At 61.0% G+C, this 24,438-nt stretch overlaps 1 protein-coding gene across 3 annotated transcripts; it reads right to left on the bottom strand.

The window, feature by feature from the left end:
• Nucleotides 1–857: 857 nt before the first annotated feature.
• Fbxo31 (F-box protein 31) lies at nucleotides 858–24,377 on the bottom strand. Of its 3 annotated transcripts, XM_090357168.1 has the most exons (10): nucleotides 23,988–24,377; nucleotides 23,235–23,372; nucleotides 17,250–17,321; nucleotides 16,245–16,321; nucleotides 15,828–15,995; nucleotides 15,022–15,096; nucleotides 14,687–14,796; nucleotides 13,994–14,147; nucleotides 12,666–13,009; nucleotides 858–2,379 (listed from the first exon to the last, which is right to left on the bottom strand). In XM_090357168.1, exons 1-10 carry the CDS (start codon nucleotides 24,358–24,360, stop codon nucleotides 2,157–2,159), a joined length of 1,734 nt encoding a protein of 577 aa, XP_090213294.1. In that variant the 5' UTR covers nucleotides 24,361–24,377; the 3' UTR covers nucleotides 858–2,156. The 3 variants fall into 3 exon arrangements, with proteins under 3 accessions (XP_090213294.1, XP_090213295.1, XP_090213296.1); XM_090357169.1 differs by lacking the exon at nucleotides 23,235–23,372; XM_090357170.1 differs by lacking the exons at nucleotides 17,250–17,321; nucleotides 23,235–23,372; nucleotides 23,988–24,377 and adding an exon at nucleotides 16,440–16,486.
• Between the last annotated feature and the right edge of the window lie 61 nt (nucleotides 24,378–24,438).

Below are 24,438 nucleotides of genomic sequence, written 5' to 3'. Positions count from 1 at the left end.
CTGTCAGTAAGGGAAGAGACTCAACACAAATTCCAACACCAGGCTCACCTGGCACATATGGGGAGGTGTTGCATGGCATCTGGGGAAGGGAAGGTGGGTGCCCAGGCTCAGGACACTGTAACCCCCAGCAGGGGATCCAGAAGCTTGTCACACACATGCAGTCAGCAGCACCACAAGCCAGGCCACAGCTGTCAGACTCACTGGCGTCCAGAACACACCAGAGAGGAGAAAATCCACGGTTGCCACTGGGGGTCTCGGCAAAGGAGGCTGACACACCTGGGGTGCCACAGACTAGAGACAGAGGCTTTTAGTACCATTGTACAAATGAAGATCTAGCCCAACACAGAAATATCTCCAACTGGTGCCTGAAGCTCCAAGCTTGTTTCCACACAGAGGAGAGTACACAGTGCTCTGCGCTCAGCTGCAAGCAACTCAGCCAGCTGCAAAGGGCAGGGACATGGCAACGCAGGAAGAAGTCAGCGCCCATCCTCAGTCTACCTACCACCCAGCTGCTGCCTCACTTGACTGCCAGTGTTCGTGAAGTCTCTGGAGCCCCACCCACAGGGGTAAACCCTGGTCTTGGCTGGCACACAGGTCATCAGAGACTGGGCAAGCATACCCAAGGTGAGAGAGGGAGAAGAGTAGTCGGAGCACCTCGAGCTTTCTCACAGCCGAAAGGGGACTGGGCAGGTGATACTACTGACCTCCCTGCTGAGCCAGGTACCCATTGGTCACGCCTGTCATCCTAGCTGCTCAGGAGGCTGAGACCTGAGGGCTGCAGTTCAAGGTCAGCCCACACAGGAAAGTCTATGAGATGCTTATCTCCAATTAACCACCAGAAAACTGGAATCGGGGCTGTGGCTCAAGGGGTGGATGCCAGCCTTGAGCTGAAGACCTCAGCCCCCGAGTTCAAGCCCATGACCAACATGGGGGAAAAGAAAAATCCTCAAGGGGCTACACGTTGTTCGGTCCCTGACGGAGTCTGACACAGGTGATAACCAGGGCGGAGGGTCCCCACGGACCATGGCCTTCCAGGTGCCGCACCACACCTGGGCATGTGGAGAGTCGAGCCACAGGAGGATGAACGGCAGCTATACGCCCCACAGGCAAGAAACACTCTCCCGACGGTGCCTCACGCCCGTCATCCTAGCTGCTCAGGAGGCTGAGATCTGAGGATCAAGGTTCAAAGCCAGCCTGGGCACAAAAGGACCTGAGACTCTTATCTCCAGTTAACCTCTAGAAACAGGAAGTGGGGCTTGGCTCAAGGGTAGAGCGGTGGCCTTGAACTGAAGAGCTCAGGGACAGTGCCCAGACCGAGTTCAAGCCCCACGATCCACAAAAAAGAAAAAAAGCACTCACTGCCTGACTCATACAACCAAGCCTCCTGCACAACACCTCTACAATAAAGCTTGTCTTAAAACCCAAAAAATAAACATTAGAATTGAAACCACGTAAAACATTTGTCAACGTAAAAAATACCCAAACCAAAAAAAAAAGATGAGCCACAAAAAACTGGCTGCAGGAGTCAAGCAAGCAGCAGGGTTGGTGCCTTGGAACCAGAGCTGGAGCAGGTCTGAGGGAAAGGCCTGTGTCCCTCCCCTTCTCACTGGCGAGAGACAGGTCCCACCGCAGTATCTGTGCCCCAAAACTCAGCATGTGAGCAGAGGGCAGGAACCAAACCCAGGGTCCTGCACACCAGCCACACCAACTTCTGAGACACTTCTCACACGCGTGGGTCCTGTCCACACTGCCATATTCCTATCAGCCTCACCCTCCTGGCCACCTTCACAGCCCCTCACCTTGCCGACACAAGTCCCACCCACAAAGCATCTCATCTGCTCAGGGTGACCGCTGTGTGACTTCTGCCTGCCACCTCCCATGGACAAGGGTCTGTTGTATGGTCACCCTCCAGGCCCAAAGCCTTTCCTCCAGATCGGTCTGCCCCGGCGTGCACTCCCGCTCCGTGTTTGCTCATGGTGCTTTGTGTTGCTGTGGTTGACATGCTGGGCGTACTCCTTCAAGGCCGCCGTGAACGTACAGGAATAGGTTACACACTACACTAAGCCCAGCCCCTGATGAGCAGGTGACTCTGGGAAAAGGCCGCCTTTCCAGGTGCATGCTGGCCCTGGCCCCACAGCAGCGTGGTGCTCAGGTGCTCAGGTGCTGAGGGACTGGATGTTCTTGAGCATCTCGTCGAAAGCCTGCGGGGACGGTGCGTCTGCGTTCTGGAAGGTGGCCTGGACGCGGCTGTACAAGCTGAAGGACTTCAGTTCCAGCCAGAGGAAGCCAAAGCGGTTCTCGTCGAACAGGACGAAGACACCAGGTGTGCGCTCAGGGCTGGTAAAGCCATGGCCAGCGATGAGGCCCGTGCCATAGAAACTGGAGACCAGAGCACAGCATGAGAAGGAAGGGCCTAAGGTGAAAGCAGAAACCACCCAGGCACCCAAAGCGCCCTTCTCCCACCCCAGCCACAACTGAGGCGTCAGCAGGCCCCAGCAAAACCCCACTAAGGACAAGGAAGGCAAACTCCCTGAATGCAGAGGGCCAGGATGGACGTGGGCTTGGGTGACCAATGAGCCACACCTACCCCTCAGCACAGGCCTGCCTGCTGACGTATCCTCTCAGAGCAGGCCTAAGGAAGCCAGTATTTCAATTCTGAATTCCCAGGTACAGCAAGCGTAGGTAAAGCAAACTGATTAGAACCTGCAAAACCTCATTCATGCCTTTTAGGCCTGCATTCAACTCAGCTGTGGCTCCGTCCACCTTACTGGTGTGGCTGGCCACAGAAGCCTGACATTCAACCCGGGCTGAAGTGGACAGCAGAGCTGTGAAGGAGCTCTGTGCTGGCGTGGGGATTGAAGCATTTTTATAATGCTTGAACTCAGGGTCTGAAGCTGGCTTTCTTCAAGACGAGTGCTCTACCACTTGAGCCACAACACCACTTCCAGCTTTTTCCTACGTATGTGGTACCGAGGAATCAAACCCGGGTCTTTGTGCACACTAGGTGAGCACTCCACCCCCAGACCAAACTCCTAGTCCCAAAGCTATTTTCTTTCACATTCAAAACTACAACAGCTGAAGTCACACTTGGCAGCTGTCTGCAGGCCTCGCTGCAGATCCAATCAGTCCCGCTGCTCTGCAGGCACTCTGAACCTGGGTGGGGCCTGCCTTTCCCTGAGATGTGAATCAACAATGTAGACACAGCACTGGCGGTCACCGGAGACTGGCCTTCAACTGGCTCTAGGGCTACCCGCCAGTAGGACTTTGCACTGGCGGATCATTTTAGCCCTGCCATGCCCACGACAGCCACTCATGGCCACTGGGCAATGGAAATGAAGTCCATGAGGCCAGACATTGCACTTACTCATTTTATTCTACTGTATCAGAGGCCTTATCCATCTGCACAGTAGGGCCTGGGGGGAAGGGCAGGGGAGGGTGTGAACAGGGGACCTGCAGGGGAAGGGCAGGGGAGGTGTGAACAGGGGACCTGCAGGGGAAGGGCAGGGGAGGTGTCAACAGGGGACCTGCAGGGGAAGGGCAGGGGAGGTGTGAACAGGGGACCTGGAGGGGAAGGGCAGGGGAGGTGTGAACAGGACCTGGAGGGGAAGGGCAGGGGAGGTGTGAACAGGACCTGGAGGGGAAGGGAAGGGGAGCTGTCAACAGGACATGGAGGGGAAGGGCAGGGGAGGTGTGAACAGGGGACCTGGAGGAGAAGGGCAGGGGAGGTGTAAACAGGACCTGGAGGGGAAGGGCAGGGGAGGTGTGAACAGGACCTGGAGGGGAAGGGCAGGGGAGTGTGAACAGAGGACCTGGAGGGGAAGGGCAGGGGAGTGTGAACAGGACCTGGAGGGAAGGGCAGGGGAGGTGTGAACAGGACCTGGAGGGGAAGGGCAGGGGAGTGTGAACAGAGGACCTGGAGGGGAAGGGCAGGGGAGGTGTGAACAGGACCTGGAGGGGAAGGGCAGGGGAGGTGTCAACAAGGGACCTGGAGGGGAAGGGCAGGGGAGGTGTCAACAAGGGACCTGGAGGGGAAGGGCAGGGGAGGTGTGAACAGAGGACCTGGAGGGGAAGGGCAGGGGAGGTGTGAACAGCGGACCTGGTGGGGAAGGGCAGGGGAGGTGTGAACAGGGGACCTGGAGGGGAAGGGCAGGGGAGTGTGAACAGGGGACCTGGAGGGGAAGGGCAGGGGAGGTGTGAACAGGACCTGGAGGGGAAGGGCAGGGGAGGTGTCAACAAGGGACCTGGAGGGGAAGGGCAGGGGAGGTGTGAACAGGACCTGGAGGGGAAGGGCAGGGGAGGTGTGAACAGGACCTGGAGGGGAAGGGCAGGGGAGTGTGAACAGAGGACCTGGAGGGGAAGGGCAGGGGAGGTGTGAACAGGACCTGGAGGGGAAGGGAAGGGGAGCTGTCAACAGGACATGGAGGGGAAGGGCAGGGGAGGTGTGAACAGGGGACCTGGAGGGGAAGGGCAGGGGAGGTGTGAACAGGACCTGGAGGGGAAGGGAAGGGGAGCTGTCAACAGGACATGGAGGGGAAGGGCAGGGGAGGTGTGAACAGGGGACCTGGAGGGGAAGGGCAGGGGAGGTGTGAACATAACCTGGAGGGGAAGGGCAGGGGAGGTGTGAACAGGACCTGGAGGGGAAGGGCAGGGAGGTGTGAACAGGACCTGGAGGGGAAGGGCAGGGGAGGTGTGAACAGAGGACCTGGAGGGGAAGCGCAGGGAGGTGTGAACAGGAGACCTGGAGGGGAAGGGCAGGGGAGGTGTGAACAGGACCTGGAGGGGAAGGGAAGGGGAGCTGTCAACAGGACATGGAGGGGAAGGGCAGGGGAGGTGTGAACAGGACCTGGAGGGGAAGGGCAGGGGAGGTGTGAACAGCGGACCTGGTGGGGAAGGGCAGGGGAGTGTGAACAGGGGACCTGGAGGGGAAGGGCAGGGGAGGTGTGAACAGGACCTGGAGGGGAAGGGCAGGGAAGGTGTGAACAGGACCTGGAGGGGAAGGGCAGGGAGGTGTGAACAGGACCTGGAGGGGAAGGGCAGGGGAGGTGTGAACAGGACCTGGAGGGGAAGGGCAGGGGAGGTGTGAACAGGACCTGGAGGGGAAGGGCAGGGGAGGTGTGAACAGGACCTGGAGGGGAAGGGCAGGGGAGTGTGAACAGAGGACCTGGAGGGGAAGGGCAGGGGAGGTGTGAACAGGACCTGGAGGGGAAGGGCAGGGGAGTGTGAACAGGACCTGGAGGGGAAGGGCAGGGGAGGTGTGAACAGGACCTGGAGGGGAAGGGCAGGGGAGTGTGAACAGGACCTGGAGGGGAAGGGCAGGGGAGTGTGAACAGGACCTGGAGGGGAAGGGCAGGGGAGGTGTGAACAGGACCTGGAGGGGAAGGGCAGGGGAGTGTGAACAGGACCTGGAGGGGAAGGGCAGGGGAGGTGTGAACAGGACCTGGAGGGGAAGGGCAGGGAAGGTGTGAACAGGACCTGGAGGGGAAGGGCAGGGAGGTGTGAACAGGACCTGGAGGGGAAGGGCAGGGGAGGTGTGAACAGGACCTGGAGGGGAAGGGCAGGGGAGGTATGAACAGGACCTGGAGGGGAAGGGCAGGGGAGGTGTGAACAGGACCAGGAGGGGAAGGGCAGGGGAGTGTGAACAGAGGACCTGGAGGGGAAGGGCAGGGGAGGTGTGAACAGGACCTGGAGGGGAAGGGCAGGGGAGTGTGAACAGGACCTGGAGGGGAAGGGCAGGGGAGGTGTCAACAAGGGACCTGGAGGGGAAGGGCAGGGGAGGTGTCAACAAGGAACCTGGAGGGGAAGGGCAGGGGAGGTGTGAACAGAGGACCTGGAGGGGAAGGGCAGGGGAGGTGTGAACAGGACCTGGAGGGGAAGGGCAGGGGAGGTGTGAACAGGACCTGGAGGGGAAGGGCAGGGGAGTGTGAACAGAGGACCTGGAGGGGAAGGGCAGGGGAGGTGTGAACAGGACCTGGAGGGGAAGGGCAGGGGAGGTGTCAACAAGGGACCTGGAGGGGAAGGGCAGGGGAGGTGTCAACAAGGGACCTGGAGGGGAAGGGCAGGGGAGGTGTGAACAGAGGACCTGGAGGGGAAGGGCAGGGGAGGTGTGAACAGGACCTGGAGGGGAAGGGCAGGGGAGGTGTCAACAAGGGACCTGGAGGGGAAGGGCAGGGGAGGTGTCAACAAGGGACCTGGAGGGGAAGCGCAGGGAGGTGTGAACAGGACCTGGAGGGGAAGGGCAGGGGAGGTGTCAACAAGGGACCTGGAGGGGAAGGGCAGGGGAGGTGTGAACAGAGGACCTGGAGGGGAAGGGCAGGGGAGGTGTGAACAGCGGACCTGGTGGGGAAGGGCAGGGGAGGTGTGAACAGGGGACCTGGAGGGGAAGGGCAGGGGAGTGTGAACAGGGGACCTGGAGGGGAAGGGCAGGGGAGGTGTGAACAGGACCTGGAGGGGAAGGGCAGGGGAGGTGTCAACAAGGGACCTGGAGGGGAAGGGCAGGGGAGGTGTGAACAGGACCTGGAGGGGAAGGGCAGGGGAGTGTGAACAGGGGACCTGGAGGGGAAGGGCAGGGAGGTGTGAACAGGACTTGGAGGGGAAGGGCAGGGGAGGTGTGAACAGGGGACCTGGAGGGGAAGGGCAGGGGAGTGTGAACAGGGGACCTGGAGGGGAAGGGCAGGGAGGTGTGAACAGGACCTGGAGGGGAAGGGCAGGGGAGGTGTCAACAAGGGACCTGGAGGGGAAGGGCAGGGGAGGTGTGAACAGGACCTGGAGGGGAAGGGCAGGGGAGTGTGAACAGGGGACCTGGAGGGGAAGGGCAGGGAGGTGTGAACAGGACCTGGAGGGGAAGGGCAGGGGAGGTGTCAACAAGGGACCTGGAGGGGAAGGGCAGGGGAGGTGTGAACAGGACCTGGAGGGGAAGGGCAGGGGAGTGTGAACAGGGGACCTGGAGGGGAAGGGCAGGGGAGGTGTGAACAGGACCTGGAGGGGAAGGGCAGGGGAGTGTGAACAGGGGACCTGGAGGGGAAGGGCAGGGAGGTGTGAACAGGACCTGGAGGGGAAGGGCAGGGGAGGTGTGAACAGGACCTGGAGGGGAAGGGCAGGGGAGTGTGAACAGAGGACCTGGAGGGGAAGGGCAGGGGAGGTGTGAACAGGACCTGGAGGGGAAGGGCAGGGGAGGTGTCAACAAGGGACCTGGAGGGGAAGGGCAGGGGAGGTGTCAACAAGGGACCTGGAGGGGAAGGGCAGGGGAGGTGTGAACAGAGGACCTGGAGGGGAAGGGCAGGGGAGGTGTGAACAGCGGACCTGGTGGGGAAGGGCAGGGGAGGTGTGAACAGGGGACCTGGAGGGGAAGTGCAGGGGAGTGTGAACAGGGGACCTGGAGGGGAAGGGCAGGGGAGGTGTGAACAGGACATGGAGGGGAAGGGCAGGGGAGGTGTCAACAAGGGACCTGGAGGGGAAGGGCAGGGGAGGTGTGAACAGGACCTGGAGGGGAAGGGCAGGGGAGTGTGAACAGGGGACCTGGAGGGGAAGGGCAGGGGAGGTGTGAACAGGACCTGGAGGGGAAGGGCAGGGGAGGTGTGAACAGGGGACCTGGAGGGGAAGGGCAGGGAGGTGTGAACAGGACCTGGTGGGGAAGGGCAGGGGAGGTGTGAACGGGACCTGGAGAGGAAGGGCAGGGGAGGTGTGAACAGGACCTGGAGGGGAAGGGCAGGGGAGGTGTGAACAGGACCTGGAGGAGAAGGGCAGGGGAGGTGTCAACAAGGGACCTGGAGGGGAAGGGCAGGGGAGGTGTGAACAGGACCTGGAGGGGAAGGACAGGGGAGGTGTGAACAGGACCTGGAGGGGAAGGGCAGGGGAGGTGTGAACAGGGGACCTGGAGAGGAAGGGCAGGGAGGTGTGAACAGGACCTGGAGGGGAAGGGCAGGGGAGGTGTGAACGGGACCTGGAGAGGAAGGGCAGGGGAGGTGTGAACAGGACCTGGAGGGGAAGGGCAGGGGAGTGTGAACAGAGGACCTGGAGGGGAAGGGCAGGGGAGGTGTGAACAGGACCTGGAGGGGAAGGGCAGGGGAGGTGTCAACAAGGGACCTGGAGGGGAAGGGCAGGGGAGGTGTCAACAAGGGACCTGGAGGGGAAGGGCAGGGGAGGTGTGAACAGAGGACCTGGAGGGGAAGGGCAGGGGAGGTGTGAACAGGACCTGGAGGGGAAGGGCAGGGGAGGTGTCAACAAGGGACCTGGAGGGGAAGGGCAGGGGAGGTGTCAACAAGGGACCTGGAGGGGAAGCGCAGGGAGGTGTGAACAGGACCTGGAGGGGAAGGGCAGGGGAGGTGTCAACAAGGGACCTGGAGGGGAAGGGCAGGGGAGGTGTGAACAGAGGACCTGGAGGGGAAGGGCAGGGGAGGTGTGAACAGCGGACCTGGTGGGGAAGGGCAGGGGAGGTGTGAACAGGGGACCTGGAGGGGAAGGGCAGGGGAGTGTGAACAGGGGACCTGGAGGGGAAGGGCAGGGGAGGTGTGAACAGGACCTGGAGGGGAAGGGCAGGGGAGGTGTCAACAAGGGACCTGGAGGGGAAGGGCAGGGGAGGTGTGAACAGGACCTGGAGGGGAAGGGCAGGGGAGTGTGAACAGGGGACCTGGAGGGGAAGGGCAGGGAGGTGTGAACAGGACTTGGAGGGGAAGGGCAGGGGAGGTGTGAACAGGGGACCTGGAGGGGAAGGGCAGGGGAGTGTGAACAGGGGACCTGGAGGGGAAGGGCAGGGAGGTGTGAACAGGACCTGGAGGGGAAGGGCAGGGGAGGTGTCAACAAGGGACCTGGAGGGGAAGGGCAGGGGAGGTGTGAACAGGACCTGGAGGGGAAGGGCAGGGGAGTGTGAACAGGGGACCTGGAGGGGAAGGGCAGGGAGGTGTGAACAGGACCTGGAGGGGAAGGGCAGGGGAGGTGTCAACAAGGGACCTGGAGGGGAAGGGCAGGGGAGGTGTGAACAGGACCTGGAGGGGAAGGGCAGGGGAGTGTGAACAGGGGACCTGGAGGGGAAGGGCAGGGGAGGTGTGAACAGGACCTGGAGGGGAAGGGCAGGGGAGTGTGAACAGGGGACCTGGAGGGGAAGGGCAGGGAGGTGTGAACAGGACCTGGAGGGGAAGGGCAGGGGAGGTGTGAACAGGACCTGGAGGGGAAGGGCAGGGGAGTGTGAACAGAGGACCTGGAGGGGAAGGGCAGGGGAGGTGTGAACAGGACCTGGAGGGGAAGGGCAGGGGAGGTGTCAACAAGGGACCTGGAGGGGAAGGGCAGGGGAGGTGTCAACAAGGGACCTGGAGGGGAAGGGCAGGGGAGGTGTGAACAGAGGACCTGGAGGGGAAGGGCAGGGGAGGTGTGAACAGCGGACCTGGTGGGGAAGGGCAGGGGAGGTGTGAACAGGGGACCTGGAGGGGAAGTGCAGGGGAGTGTGAACAGGGGACCTGGAGGGGAAGGGCAGGGGAGGTGTGAACAGGACATGGAGGGGAAGGGCAGGGGAGGTGTCAACAAGGGACCTGGAGGGGAAGGGCAGGGGAGGTGTGAACAGGACCTGGAGGGGAAGGGCAGGGGAGTGTGAACAGGGGACCTGGAGGGGAAGGGCAGGGGAGGTGTGAACAGGACCTGGAGGGGAAGGGCAGGGGAGGTGTGAACAGGGGACCTGGAGGGGAAGGGCAGGGAGGTGTGAACAGGACCTGGTGGGGAAGGGCAGGGGAGGTGTGAACGGGACCTGGAGAGGAAGGGCAGGGGAGGTGTGAACAGGACCTGGAGGGGAAGGGCAGGGGAGGTGTGAACAGGACCTGGAGGAGAAGGGCAGGGGAGGTGTCAACAAGGGACCTGGAGGGGAAGGGCAGGGGAGGTGTGAACAGGACCTGGAGGGGAAGGACAGGGGAGGTGTGAACAGGACCTGGAGGGGAAGGGCAGGGGAGGTGTGAACAGGGGACCTGGAGAGGAAGGGCAGGGAGGTGTGAACAGGACCTGGAGGGGAAGGGCAGGGGAGGTGTGAACGGGACCTGGAGAGGAAGGGCAGGGGAGGTGTGAACGGGACCTGGAGAGGAAGGGCAGGGGAGGTGTGAACAGGACCTGGAGGGGAAGGGCAGGGGAGGTGTGAACAGGACCTGGAGGGGAAGGGCAGGGGAGGTGAGAACAGGACCTGGAGGGGAAGGGCAGGGGAGGTGTGAACAGCGGACCTGGTGGGGAAGGGCAGGGGAGTGTGAACAGGGGACCTGGAGGGGAAGGGCAGGGGAGGTGTGAACAGGACCTGGAGGGGAAGGACAGGGGAGGTGTGAACAGGACCTGGAGGGGAAGGGCAGGGGAGGTGTGAACAGCGGACCTGGTGGGGAAGGGCAGGGGAGTGTGAACAGGGGACCTGGAGGGGAAGGGCAGGGGAGGTGTGAACAGGACATGGAGGGGAAGGGCAGGGAGGTGTGAACAGGACCTGGAGGGGAAGGGCAGGGGAGGTGTGAACAGGACCTGGAGGGGAAGGGCAGGGGAGGTGTGAACAGGACCTGGAGGGGAAGGGCAGGGGAGGTGTGAACAGGACCTGGAGGGGAAGGGCAGGGGAGTGTGAACAGAGGACCTGGAGGGGAAGGGCAGGGGAGGTGTGAACAGAGGACCTGGAGGGGAAGGGCAGGGGAGTGTGAACAGAGGACCTGGAGGGGAAGGGCAGGGGAGGTGTGAACAGAGGACCTGGAGGGGAAGGGCAGGGGAGTGTGAACAGGGGACCTGGAGGGGAAGGGCAGGGGAGGTGTGAACAGAGGACCTGGAGGGGAAGGGCAGGGGAGGTGTGAACAGGACCTGGAGGGGAAGGGCAGGGGAGGTGTGAACAGGACCAGGAGGGGAAGGGCAGGGGAGGTGTGAACAGGGGACCTGGAGGGGAAGGGCAGGGGAGGTGTGAACAGGGGACCTGGAGGGGAAGGGTAGGAGAGGTGTGAACGGGACCTGGAGGGGAAGGGCAGGGGAGATGTGAAAGGGACCTGGAGGGGAAGGGCAGGGGAGGTGTGAACAGGACCTGGAGGGGAAGGGCAGGGGAGGTGTGAACAGCGGACCTGGTGGGGAAGGGCAGCGGAGGTGTGAACAGGACCTGGAGGGGAAGGGCAGGTGAGGTGTGAACGGGACCTGGAGGGGAAGGGCAGGGGAGGTGTGAACAGGACCTGGAGGGGAAGGGCAGGGGAGGTGTGAACAGGACCTGGAGGGGAAGGGCAGGGGAGGTGTGAACAGGGGACCTGGAGGGGAAGGGCAGGGGAGTGTGAACAGGGGACCTGGAGGGGAAGGGCAGGGGAGGTGTGAACGGGACCTGGAGGGGAAGGGCAGGGGAGGTGTCAACAAGGGACCTGGAGGGGAAGGGCAGGGAGGTGTGAACAGGACCTGGAGGGGAAGGGCAGGGGAGGTGTGAACAGGAGACCTGGAGGGGAAGGGCAGGGAGGTGTGAACAGGACCTGGAGGGGAAGGGCAGGGGAGGTGTGAACAGGAGACCTGGAGGGGAAGGGTAGGGGAGGTGTCAACAAGGGACCTGGAGGGGAAGGGCAGGGAGGTGTGAACAGGACCTGGAGGGGAAGGGCAGGGGAGTGTGAACAGGGGACCTGGAGGGGAAGGGCAGGGGAGTGTGAACAGAGGACCTGGAGGGGAAGGGCAGGGGAGGTGTGAACAGAGGACCTGGAGGGGAAGGGCAGGGGAGGTGTGAACAGAGGACCTGGAGGGGAAGGGCAGGGAGGTGTGAACAGGACCTGGAGGGGAAGGGCAGGGGAGGTGTGAACAGGACCTGGAGGGGAAGGGCAGGGGAGGTGTGAACAGGGGACCTGGAGGGGAAGGGCAGGGGAGTGTGAACAGGGGACCTGGAGGGGAAGGGCAGGGGAGGTGTGAACGGGACCTGGAGGGGAAGGGCAGGGGAGGTGTCAACAAGGGACCTGGAGGGGAAGGGCAGGGAGGTGTGAACAGGACCTGGAGGGGAAGGGCAGGGGAGGTGTGAACAGGAGACCTGGAGGGGAGGGGCAGGGGAGGTGTGAACAGGGGACCTGGAGGGGAAGGGCAGGGGAGGTGTGAACAGGACCAGGAGGGGAAGGGCAGGGGAGGTGTGAACAGGGGACCTGGAGGGGAAGGGCAGGGGAGGTGTGAACAGGACCTGGAGGGGAAGGGCAGGGGAGGTGTGAACAGGGGACCTGGAGGGGAAGGGCAGGGAGGTGTCAACAAAGGACCTGGCTTGTAAGCAGAGATCAAGGCAAAAGCCAAGAAAAGCACAGGCGGAATGGCAGCCCACCCACTGTAGGAAGACAAGTGGCGTGCACGGCAGTGGCCAGAGGCCTCATGTGCTCACGAGTGGGTGAGCCCCCGTCCACAGTGACTGCTCCAGCCCCACCACGACATCCAGGTGGACGAGGAAAGGCAGGCAGGTGTCTGCGCCTCACCGTCTGCTTGTGAAAGCTTCAGGACACGGCCTGGCTCTCTTACTCGGCCCATCACTAAGGTCCTTCCAAAGCCACCCATGGAGCGATAGTGTCTGTGCCAGGAGAGGCACAGAAGGGCGAAAGGACAGGAGCCTCCTCCTCCCCAGCCAGCAGACAAGCCCGGAAACAGTGGCGGAGGCTAGGAGCAGGGCACTCAGCCAAGCTGCCACAGCTCCGGCGCACAACTGGTGATGGAGCCAGGACCCCTGTGCTCCTTACCACATCCTGCAGGTGCGTGGGTATTTCTCGTTCCTTGAGCTCACGCCCACAGGCAGCACGAAAGGCTGGCCCTGCCCTGCTGGGGCCGGAGCCGCTCCGTCTCTAGGCTCCCTACGGTCCTGGGCAGCTGCCCCCGCGTCGTCGGGTCCCCCGGCAGCTGGCTGTTCCCGGGGCAGGCTGGGGCTGTCCCCGGCCTCCTGCTCCCGCCGCACCCGCTCATGGACCTCCAGCACGAGGCGTGAGAGCTCATTGAAGTTGCACAGGCTCTCAAGGTCAGGCAGCTGGATGCGGTGCCTCAGGTCAACCTCCACCGTCTGCTGGCCCGCAGGGATGTTGGGATCACCCTGTGCAGATGGCAGCGGTGGGTCTCAGAGCCAAAGAAACTGCACAGCCTCCCACCCAGATCTGCCCTGGCATGGCCCTGCCGCTGACTTGGCAATAATACATCAGGAAGACTCCAGACACCAGACCTGCTGCCAGCTGCCACCTCTCTGCTCGTCTCAGCCCAGAGTCTTAGGCGAGAACCAGCTCAGGTCTGGCAGAGAGCAGCAGGGACTCGCCTGTGCACACAGCTGCCCCTAGGAAGCCCTGGGGCCCAAAGCTCCTGCGGAAGGACAGGCAGCTGGCCCGGCCCTCCCAGGCCTCCAAGTCTAACAGCATGCAATCCTCAGGGTACAGGGAAACCCTCAGGCCTGAAAAGGCCCCGCCCCATTCCACAGAAATGCCGCAAAGCAGAGAGGGTGCATGGAAATGAAGCCGCACTCCCTCGGGGCATGGCGCCCTGTCAGCCTAAAACCAAGCCAGAGGTAACCCAACACTGGGGGAAGGGGCACTCAGCAGGCTCACAGCCGACTGGATCAGGGCTCTGGGGGCTGGGGGTACCACTTTACTAGGAGACATGAGTGCACCCCGCCTGGGACAGCATCTCATGAACTGCTGAAGCCACCATGGCTGCAGGATCTGACTATGGCATCACACAAGGTCCCAGTAAGGCTGCCACCTGCTCAGGTTAGGGGTTCCCTTCCCAGGCTCCAGATAAATCCCAGCACCAGGGCCTCCAGTGGGATCAGAGCTTCCGCTTTGACCTGGCAGACAATCTGGGATACATGCAAACCGGGACCCTGAGAAAAATGCAGGATCTCCATCAAGGACAGAGAGGCTCCAAACACAGCACCCGCACCCCACCGCTGAGGGACCAGGCCTGGGTCCTGAGCCCACTCCCACAGGCAGGGGGCATTGGGCCCGAATGCTGGATTTCGTGATGCCAGTGCTTAGACAGAGCCTGTGCTTGCTGGCCCGCCAGCAGGCGGCCGTGTGACACAACTCACTGTGATCTTGGTGCCCCGGGCGTACTGGCCGTGGAAGCTGAGCATCACAATCTCCAGGCCGTGGCTGCCATAGGTGCCCTTGAAGAGGCCAGGCTTCATGAGGTCCTCAGGGCGGCTGGGCGGCAGGTAGATCCGGCGGTAGGTGAGGCAGTTGCTGCAGGGAAAACAGGCACAAGCAGGAGGTTCGGCTCCACCCCAGCAGGCCTAAGGTCAGCAAGCATGCCCAGCTCCGCCTCTTGCACCCCAGCCTGCAAGCCTACGTCCTAGTCCTCAGTACTGCTTCCCTGCTGCCCCTGGGAAAGGAGCCCAGGTCACCGTGGAAGGGAAACAGCCTCAAAATCAGACCTCCGAGAGCTGGCTTCAACTCCAACTGGCCACTGGAGGGTCTACACCGAAGGCGACAGCAAAAGTCAATGAAGCCAGAAGCCAGGGGCTGGCCTGTCATCCTAGCTATCAGGAGGCTAAGGTCTGAGGATCAAGGTTCAAAGCCAGCTGAGCGCAAAATCCTTGAGCCTTTTACTTTCAACTAACCAGCAAAACGCCAGTAGAACTGTGGCTGAAGTGGTAAACTACCAGTCTTGAGCAGAAAAACGCAAGCAAGAGAGAGCAGAAAACAGAGTTGTGCTCGTGGCACCACAGAGAAAGGAGGGCCTCAGTCCCAACGGAGGGGTCCCACAGAAGGGCCTCGCTTACTCGTACTGACTGGTGTAGATGAACTTCATCAGGATTAGCTCCTGCATGTGCTCGTGGAAAATGTCCTCCAGTGTGCGCCCCCACTCCTCCCGAAGCCAGGTCCGGAACTCCTTCCAAGAGAACACAGCGTGAGAACCACAGCCAGGCAGAATGGTGGAGCAGGGGGGAGGGGAGGGAGGGGGCGGAGCTAACTACCCTCCTCATCTAAGGGCCCCACCAGTGAAAAGCAACTGGCCCACGGGCCGGGCATCTCCACGCCGACCACAGAGGCACAGCCACCTGTGTGTGCTGAGGGCAGGCCTGATTTCGTGCTCACCTCCACCCAGGCAGCTCACCTCCTGCCGCCCGCCGGACATCCTGTGGTGGTCCGTCTGGTTGCACTTGGTAGAGAATTCGTCCTTCTTCACGATCTTGAGTTCCGAAAGGGAAGGAAAAAACGCAGAGGCAGGTCAGATCAGCCAGGGCTGCAACTCACAGGGCCGCGTGGCTGAGCTGCATGACGAGACCTAAGCCCCCATCTGCAACAGCACATGCAACCCAAGCCGACTGAAAATACCCAAGCTAGGGTCACAACATCACGCAAAGGAGGGCACCAGGAGGCCCCTGGGCCTTTCTCCGGAGGCTGGCCCGGTGCTGACGGGCTGAGGCCGTGCCCGCTGCACGTCACAACCATGAACCGTTTGCTCGGAGCTCATGAACTTTTTTTTTCTGCTCCTGGAGTTTGAACTCAAGGCCTAGGCACTCACTGCTCCTGAGCTCTTTTGCTCAAGGCTTGCACGCTACTACTTGAGCCACAGTGCCACTTCCAGATTTTTCTCTGGTTTAACTAGAGATGAGTCTCACAGCCTTTCCTACATCAGCTGGTTTTGAACCACGATCCTCAGAGTTCAGCCTCCTGAGTAGCTGGGATGACAGGCGTGAGCCATCGGCGCCTGGCTAAGCTCACGGTCTTGGGAACAGAAGGCAAAGGGCCTGAGCATGCAGTGACAGATCCAAAGGCTCCAATAAATGCAAAGCCCAACGTAGCTCTAGATGGAGGCAGGGAGGGACACGTCCCCCTCCCCACGTGCAGCTAAGAAGGCCTGCCCACCGAGGATGGCACACAGGCTCCAGGTAGCCACCGGGGGCCAGCCTCACCCACCTGGACATGGCCATTGTGAGGCCCTTTGTGGCCATACATACATTCCACGGTGGCCGACCTCCTCTCCATCAAGTGGATCCTAAACAGAGGCTTGAATCTCATGGGGTCATCGACGTGGGGGTCGTGGGGCGGCAGGTACATCCAGCCGACAATGAACAGGCCGTCCACCTGCAGAGACGGAGGGCAGAGGCCCCCGCCCATCAGGTCTGGACCTCCAACTAGATCCCACAAACGAAATCAAGCCTGTCCACGTCTTATCAGACAAGCCACAGGCATGGTGAGAAAGGGTGCCAGGTGTTCGGGAGCAGCCGGTGCCTGTCTACGCAGAGCCTGGCCCATTGTGACCTGGTGAGGTGCCCACTGGTCTGAGCAGGCTCCTGCATCCTGCATGCTCCTTCCCGTAGGAAGCGGACTCACCACCACGTTCAGCAGTCCTCCGTATGGCCCAATGTCCGGCTGCCACAGCCCCAGAATGTGTCTATACCGGTGAAGCACTGCAGGAAGGGAGGAGCCCGTGTCACTCAGCCAGCAGGCCCAGGGAAAGGAGCTCCTCCACCATGCCCTGATAACGCCCAGACGGCCTGAGTCCGCCTGCAAGTCCTAGCTGTTAACCTGAGTCCAGAGTGCCAGGGTGACATCTGGGGTCCCTGCAGGAGCCACAAATGGTTTCTGAGCACTGGGGACACCCGGGAAGTCATGAGGGACCGAGAAGGCACTGGGGACAGGTGGCAGTGAGAGTTCACCAATCTGGTCCAGGCACAGAGAGGAAGGACAGCCTGAATGTCACCCAAAAATCTGTGAGCCACATGGGCGTGCAGGATGCACACGTCCCTTCTCTACCCCACGTCCGTCTGTGGAGCAGTGATGGACACCGGCCTTGTTTTATGGTCAGGCAACATCGCTGGTGCTTATTCACACGGCGAGCAGTGGGATGCGAGCTGTGGGAGAGCAGGAAGTACACCGACATCTAAACTTCTACTGTGTGTGAGGACTTGAATGGGGCTCTCCCCTCTTACTCAGCTTTATTGTGTTGGTCCTGGGGCTTGAACTCAGGGCCTGAGCACCATCCCTGAGCTTTTTGTCTGAAGAAATAAACGTTTAGGGTGACAGACACACCTTGACATGGACCCTGTGCACCGCTGCCTGCACTAGAATGTCACGTGGTACCCATGCAATTCTGTGCAATTATTACGTGCCCATCAAAGTCAGACACACAGATTGGTGGTGGCTGCTGCCCCCACAGGTGAAGCCTCAGGTTCCATCCCTGAGAGTTCAACACATACAGAGGGAGTAAAATATTGTAAGTAACTGGTTACTAAGAGTGGTGCCCTTAGAGAGGGGAAGCTGCGTGTGGCTCTGCCGGGCATCTAGAAATGCACCTCCGGCACAAAGCGCCAGACAGAGGGGCAGGACGGAACTCACGCTGCGCGTAGACGTCTCGGCAGGACACACCCGCACTCTCCAGCCTCCGGGGGTTCTCACACACACCATACTCTGCAACAAGAATCAGGCACTAGGGGTTAACATCACCATCTCTCTCAGAGCAAGGGAGGGAAGCAGACAGACATTGTCACCTCCCCAGACCCACAGGACGCACGGCCAGCGTCTCTACAGGTTCACAGACACCCCTCCTCACACATCTGCCACCTGCTCTAGGCCCACAAGGGCCTACTTGCACCCCGAATGGCATTCCAATGGCCTTGGGCCCTGTAACCCAGGGCCCTGGCAAGACCCTGGAAGGAGTGGCCGCCCTGTGTGCCTCTGGCCTCGGGCTGTCCTGTTTCCCTGCCTCTGAAGGGGCTCTTTGTCCTCTTCTCACTCGGGCCCCCAGCCCAGCTGACAGCACCACTGGCTACCTGCTGCATTCCATGTCACCATGCAGCCCAAGGGCCTCACCAGTGCAGACCACACCGTGCACGTCATGTCTAAAGGAGGCAGCGGAGAGACGAGGCTGGAGGCGTCAAGGCTCGAGAGCATGCTGAAGCCAAGTTCAAATCCCAACACAGAAGACAATATTCCGTGTGAACGGAGTGAACTGGAGTGGGGCTGTGGAAGGCGAGACCACGTGCCTCCTTGTCCTGTACAAGCACTGCAACCCCCAAGCTGGAGCCACAAGCTCTCATCCATAACGAAAGGCACGGGTTCTCCCGCTCTTAACACTCCACAGGCCCAGCCACAGGAACAACGGCACCCATGGCAAACATGGACAACAGCAAAGGGAAGCACAGCCATCAAAGGATGGTGAAGACTGTGGCAGGTCTGGGTGGCATTCTGGACATCTGGATAAGGACAGTGGGCAGGCAGGGTCATCCTAGCCATCTGCATTAGGACAGCGGGCAGGCCTGGACACCCTGGACATCTGGATTAGGGCAGCTGGAAGGCAGGGTCACCCTGAAAATCTGGATTAGGACAGCAGTCATGCCTGGACACACTGGACATCTGCATTAGGACAGCGGGCAGGCCAGGTCACAGTGGACATTGGGCTAGGACTCTGAATGCCACAACTCCCCTTCTGAAATAAGCCCCTGAACGGCCCCACCCCAGCTCCACTAAAACACCCTGGCAGCCACAGTGCAACAACACAAGCAGTTTTGGACAGTGGCTGGCACAGCTCTTTCTGCAGTCAGACAGGAGGGCTGAGGAAGAGACCTGGCTGACTGCACGTGTTCTCGCTGTTGCTCTGTCCTCTGGGAAGCAGGCAAAGATGCCTGTGAGCCCTACCCTGGAAACACCCTGACTGCCGCAAACAGTGAGGCTGCAGCATCCCAGGGAGGGAAGCAGGCTGCAGGGAATGTAATCCCGTTCTTCCCAGCCTGGGCCTGGCTGCCAGCCCCCAGAGGCTCAGAGGAGGAAGCAGGAGGCGGCTGCACAGAGGCAGGCCGGAGGCAGCCTGGGGTGTGCCCAGTGCTGGAGGCGAGGGGGACACAGGCCTAGCAGGGGCAATGCCCACTCAGTGACTGGACTGCTTCCACTCCTAAATGCCCACTGCTTGAAGGAAGTTCTTCCTGACTCAGGAAGACTCATGCAGTAATGTCCAAGAAAAACAACAGTACACACCCAGCAGTGGAACAGACAGACACGGAAGACAGGCAGACTTGTCTATAGCATGATAGGCCTGCAGGAGAACCCGAAGCCCGGAGTGGGGGCCGGGCACATTCTCATGCCTCACAGCCAGACCGGCTAAGTTGGCACCTGCACGGAACATGGAGCAGCTGCCATGACCACTGCCAGGCACATAGCCACCACACCTGAGGCCGCCCTGCCCCCATGCCTGAAGGGATCCCTTTCTTGACTTCCTCCTCTAAAATCCACCCCCTATAGGCATTTCCGGTCTTCATGACTTGACTCAAGCCGGCTGTAAATTCTCTGATAACAGCTCAGATTACAAGAGCAGCTTAACCAGGTGGAGTTACCAGAATTCCTCCCCACCCAACTCCCTTGGCCTCCCGCTCCTTTGTGTCAGAGCAGTACACCAGAAGCCCGCCTTGATGACAGGTCCCTTCAAACAGCAAAGGCGTCAGTGGTCGCCCCAGCCATCACTCACGTAGGTTGGGATTCCATTGGCCCCCTGTGTATGGCCAGCCCAGCCACATGGCTGGTGACTATAAAAGCAGCCTGTGAGAGGAGGCGGGGTCGCTCTCTTGCTCAGTCTTAGAGACTGGTCAGTAGGATTCTCGATGCTAGGCGTGGAATAAAACTGTTTAACTTCCGCTTTTGTGTCAGACTCGTTCCTTGGATCACAGACCCTAATATTGGGGGACTGGACCCTAACAATGGCCAGCACACCTGAGGCCACTCTGCCCCCACGCCCAGCACAGCCTGGTGGGCTTGAGTTTCTGGCAGCTCTGAACAAAACACAGTGGCCACTCAGTGAATCTAAACATAGGAAGGCAAACCCCGATTCTGTCTCTGAGAAAGGAAAAGAGGGATGCCAGCTTCTGGAGGGCACTGGCTCCTTAGCCCCTGCCAGGTGCAGTGTTCACACACTTCCCAGCAGAGACAGACAGCCAGATGACCCCCAGGACGCCTTCCCACCCGCTCACCCCAGGAGGGACCACAGGGACAGGGCACAGAACAGCCAGTCCACTGCAGCAAGGCTACAGGGCTGTTCCTAAGCACCACACGAGGGGGGTGGGGTGCAGACCCTTTCCTAGCTCCTTTCACACAGGGAGTGGGGTGCAGACCCTTTCCTAGCTCCCTTCACGCAGGGAGTGGGGTGCAGACCCTTTCCTAGCTCCCTTCACGCAGGGGGTGGGGTGCAGACCCTTTCCTAGCTCCCTTCACGCAGGGGGTGGGGTGCAGACCCTTTCCTAGCTCCCTTCACGCAGGGGGTGGGGTACAGACCCTTTCCTAGCTCCCTTCACGCAGAGGGTGGGGTGCAGACCCTTTCCTAGCTCCCTTCACGTGAAGATGCACCCACAGCACCCTGTCCTTGCCTCTCTGCTCCGTGAAGTGCAATACTACAGCAGTGGTCTAGGTGCATTGTGTGAAACTCCAGAGATCTGGGCTGGAGACCTGGTTCAGGCCTGCAAGCCTGTCCACCACCAGGGCGTGGGGGTAGGGGCTTCTCTCCAGGATGCAAGCACCTCCAAGCCCTGCCTCCTGACAGGCCGGCCCCCCCCCAGCAGAATGGGCAGGACTTGCCAGTGTCAGCAGAAGAGAACATAGCCTTACAGCTAACCTTTAAAACCATTTTCCAAAATGACCCTCCACTTCCAGCCATAGCTAACAAAAGCCACATTTCTACTGTTTCTCATTATCAAACCAGAGAACAGAAATTGTACATTCTACACACACACACACACACACACACACATACACACACACACACACACTACTGGCTATCAATTTCCACTCTGGTCAAAAAAGGTCAAACATTGAAGCACAATTGTACTTCAGGTTCTGATGGCATTTAAGCCCACCTCAGACTTCCAGCTGATGGAAACACTGTAGAGAGAATTGAGCAGGTGTCATTAAAGTATCTGTCCTCAAGGAAAGAAACTGCAAGGCTGCTGGGCAGAAAACCTTCCTCCTCCCCCAAGGGAGAAAACAGAAAGATCTCTGAATTAAACTCTTCAGCCTTGCTCAGACTGCACAAAGCACTTCACCAGGGCACAGTGTCAAAAGGAGCTGCAGCCACTGGGGTGACGCAGTGGCCAGCCAGAGCAGAGGGCAGGCGCTGGGCACGCTGGGAACGACGACTGCTGTTCACACGGGTAGCTGTGACTTCAGGAGGCCAGAGCCAGGCCGTGCTGCAGGACAGCACACGGACACTGCACTGCGCGGGGTAGGCGCATCCCCTCCCCAGGGCCGCATCCCCCACCAAGGGGCTACAATTGGTCCAGCACTGGACAGAGCTGGCCTCGGAGGGCGAACCTTTCACAGGATCAGGGAGGACAAGACAAGTGTCTAATGGCGAGGCTTGGTGGCCCACACCTGTAATCCTAGCTTCTCAGGAGGCTGAGAGCAAAGGATCTTGGTTTAAAACCAGCCCAGATGAAAATGAAAGTCCTGAGACTCTTACCTCCCATTAACAGCCAGAAATTCAGAAGTGGTGCTGTGGCTCAAGTGGTAGAGCACTAGCCGTGAGCTGAAGAGCTCAGGGACAGCGCCCAGGCCCAGAGTTCAAACCCCAGGACCACCAAACAAGAAAAAACAGAAAACAAGAAAAAGGAGGGGGGAGGAGGGAGGAGGAGAGGGAGGGAGGGAAGGGAGGGAAGAAAGGAAGGAGGAGGGGAAGTCAATCTAATCCAATTTCAGCCCACTCAAGACCACCATACTGGGGCCAGCAGGCCTGAGGTGGCAGAGAAGCAGTGGACGCAGTGTCACTGCCTGGCAAGAGTGGTCCACCTGCCCATGCCACCTGAGTAAGCCAGAGAGCACGTCTCCCCACCATGGCTGGAGCTCCGCCCCCACCCTCCTGCCCTTCAGGAAAGGAGCTGAGGACTGTTTCATACACTGCCCTCAGATTCTCACCAAACCCTGAGACCCGGCAACTTTCCTGAAGCCAGGAAACCACAGGGTGGGGCTGGCACAGGCTTCCATCTAAACCCCTCATTTGGGGCCTTGTCAGCTTCCCTCAAGCTCGCTCAACGTGCACAGACTGCCGAGCAGGCCGCTCTGGTCTGGGGGGAGTGCTCACAGCGGCCACCACAGCTGGGCATGCCAGCACTCCCTGTAGCCCCAGCACTGCCCAGGCTCAGGCCACAGGGTTCCCAGTCTGAGGACAACTGGAACTGCATAGTTAGACCCAGTTTAGGAAAAAAAAAAAAAAAAAACCTTGCAGAATGAGGGAGCCAACCTCTGCCAGCCCTCCCAGGACATTTCCATCATCAACAGTCACAGCACAGTCTTCAAACCCCTACTTTTGCAAAATCTGTAACAATTACCACAAGCGAGGTTGAAAATCAAGTGACTATAGATACCTCACGAATCTACTCAAATCACGTAATAAAACTTACAAGTCAATAAAAAATAACAGGAAAAAAATCAAGGCTAAAAAGTAGAAAAAAAAACAAAAACAAAATAAAGGGTAAGCAGAGTAAGAGAAACTCCACAGGCCAGGAAACCTTATGGGGCAGGGGATCAAACCCCAAATGTCAAGCAGGATAGGCAGGCTCTGGGCCACACCCCAGAACACTTCTGCACCCCCATCAGACTTCTAACAATTTTCCCAGAGCTGTGGCTCAGTGACCCTTCCTCAAAACATTCCTCTGACTTTCAGATAAGAAAACATCGGGGAGGACTGCGAGTGTGGCCTACTGGCAGAAGGCTCACCTAGCATGCATGAAGCCCTGGGTTCCATTACTTAGTAACACACACAGAAAAGGCCAGAAGTGGCTCAAGTAGTAGAGCTTCAGCCTTGAGAAAGCCCAAAGTCAGTGCCTAGGCCCTGAGTTCAAGCCCCAGAACTGACAAAAAGAAAAAGATCTAGGGAGCTCCTGAGACCTCTGCAGGCTTGCTGGCGTGAGATGCAAACTGCAGCAAGTGGTGTCACAGGAAGACCTCCACTGTGCCTTGGCTTCACACTGCAAAAGCAAACCATGGGACGTGAGAAAGCTTGCTGTGGAAAGTGTGTCAGGTAACAGGAAAGAAGACAGAAGGAACCACGAGAAGGACTCCTGCTGGCTCAGAGCCACCCCCTGGACCAGGCCTCCCCCAAGTGCTCAGTGGAGGTGGGAGGTGAAGCAGCAGCCTGCTCAGATGACACAGCCGGTGAGCAGAGTCTGGGCCGCTGACTGCAAAGCTGGCCTCGACCCCCCCACTGGAGACCACAGCCCCACACCCGTCCCGTCCCTGCTGGGCCGCCTTCCTGGAGGGCTTGCTACCCACAGCCCTGCTTCCCCACAGCTCTGCAAAACGCACATGTGAAAAACGAAACATCCAGTGCGCCCGTCAGGGATTCACCTGTGCCGCCTGTGTGCGGGCTTCCTGCAGGCCCTGAGGGAATCATTCCAGCCGGCCTTGATCGGCTGCAGAGCTCCTGGAGCTCTTTATGGTCTTCCCTTCGCTCTTGCGCGCTGTCGGTGTGCTTTTCTCCACCCGCTAACCGAAGGATAAGCGGACCCAGAATGACCAACCTTCCTGAGAGCCAGGCCGAGGCGGGGCAGGGACCCGGCACTGGGGAGCCGCTCCCCTGCTCCAACCCAGCTCCACGGCCGGCAGAGCACCCAACCCTCCCGAGCCAGGCCCGCAACGGCGACAGGTCCCCCAGCTCCCCCCAGCCGAGGACACCCGGATCCGCCCGGGCCGGCGGACCAGCCCCGGCCCCCTCCCAGCGAGCTCCCCAGCCCTGCGCCGCCACCCCGCCCGGCCCAGGCCTCCGCCCTGCCCAGGGCCCCGGCCCCCTCCCCAGCCCTGCGCCTCCTCCCCGCCCGGCCCAGGCCTCCTCCCCGCCCGGGCCCCGCCTCCGCCCCGCCCCGGGCCCCGCCTCCGCCCCGCCCCGGGCCCCGGCCCCCTCCCCAGCCCTGCGCCTCCTCCCCGCCCAGGCCCCGGCCCCCTCCCCAGCCCTGCGCCTCCTCCCGGCCCGGGCCCCGCCTCCGCCCTGCCCCGGGCCCCGGCCCCCTCCCCGCCCGGGCCCCGCCTCCGCCCTGCCCAGGGCCCCGGCCCCTCCCCCGGCTCAGGCCCCGGACCCCCGTCCCCAGCCCGGCGCGCGCGCACCTTCCCGGCAGCGCCGTCTCCAGATGGTGTCGGTGTGCAGGATGCGGCGGAACTTGGTGCAGACCTGGGCCAGGCTGGGCAGGTCGGTGCCGGGCAGCGAGGCGAAGATCTCCACCAGCAGCTCCGGAGGCAGCTCCAGCAGCGGGCAGCGCGCGGGCGGCGCGCCGGGGCCCGCGCCGAGGCCGACCCCCGCCCCGACGCGCTCCGCCCCGGGCTCCGCGTCCGCCGCCGCGCCCGCCTCGATGCGCTCCTCCTCGGGGTCCGTGTCCGGCTCGCTGTCGGCGGCGGCCGCCTGCGCGGGGCCCCGGCGCTGCTGGCGCCGTCGACACCCGCGCGCCGGGCCCACGCCGCAGAGCCGAGCGCACACCGCCATGCTCGCCAGCACGGACGGCGACGGGCGCGCGCGAGCACGCACGCACGCACGCACGCACGCACGCAGGCACCACTGCGC

This window comes from Megascapheus bottae, chromosome 24 (genome assembly GCF_031878675.1).
Source record: "Megascapheus bottae isolate mThoBot1 chromosome 24, mThoBot2.hap1, whole genome shotgun sequence".
Taxonomy (NCBI): Eukaryota; Metazoa; Chordata; class Mammalia; order Rodentia; family Geomyidae; genus Megascapheus; species Megascapheus bottae.
Note: the sequence above shows the minus strand (reverse complement) of the source record. Positions and strands in the feature narration are given on the sequence as shown.

Bases quoted from the DNA above. Each gene is read 5' to 3' on its own strand.
- Fbxo31 (XM_090357168.1), bottom strand. From the start codon at position 24,360: ATGGCGGTGTGCGCTCGGCTCTGCGGCGTGGGCCCGGCGCGCGGGTGT. The intron at 13,010-13,993 runs GTGAGTTGTGTC...CCATCTGCACAG, and splicing joins CCCGGGGCACCAAGATCACA to GGTGATCCCAACATCCCTGC. The intron at 2,380-12,665 runs GTAAGGAGCACA...TCTGGTCTCCAG, and splicing joins CCACGCACCTGCAGGATGTG to TTTCTATGGCACGGGCCTCA.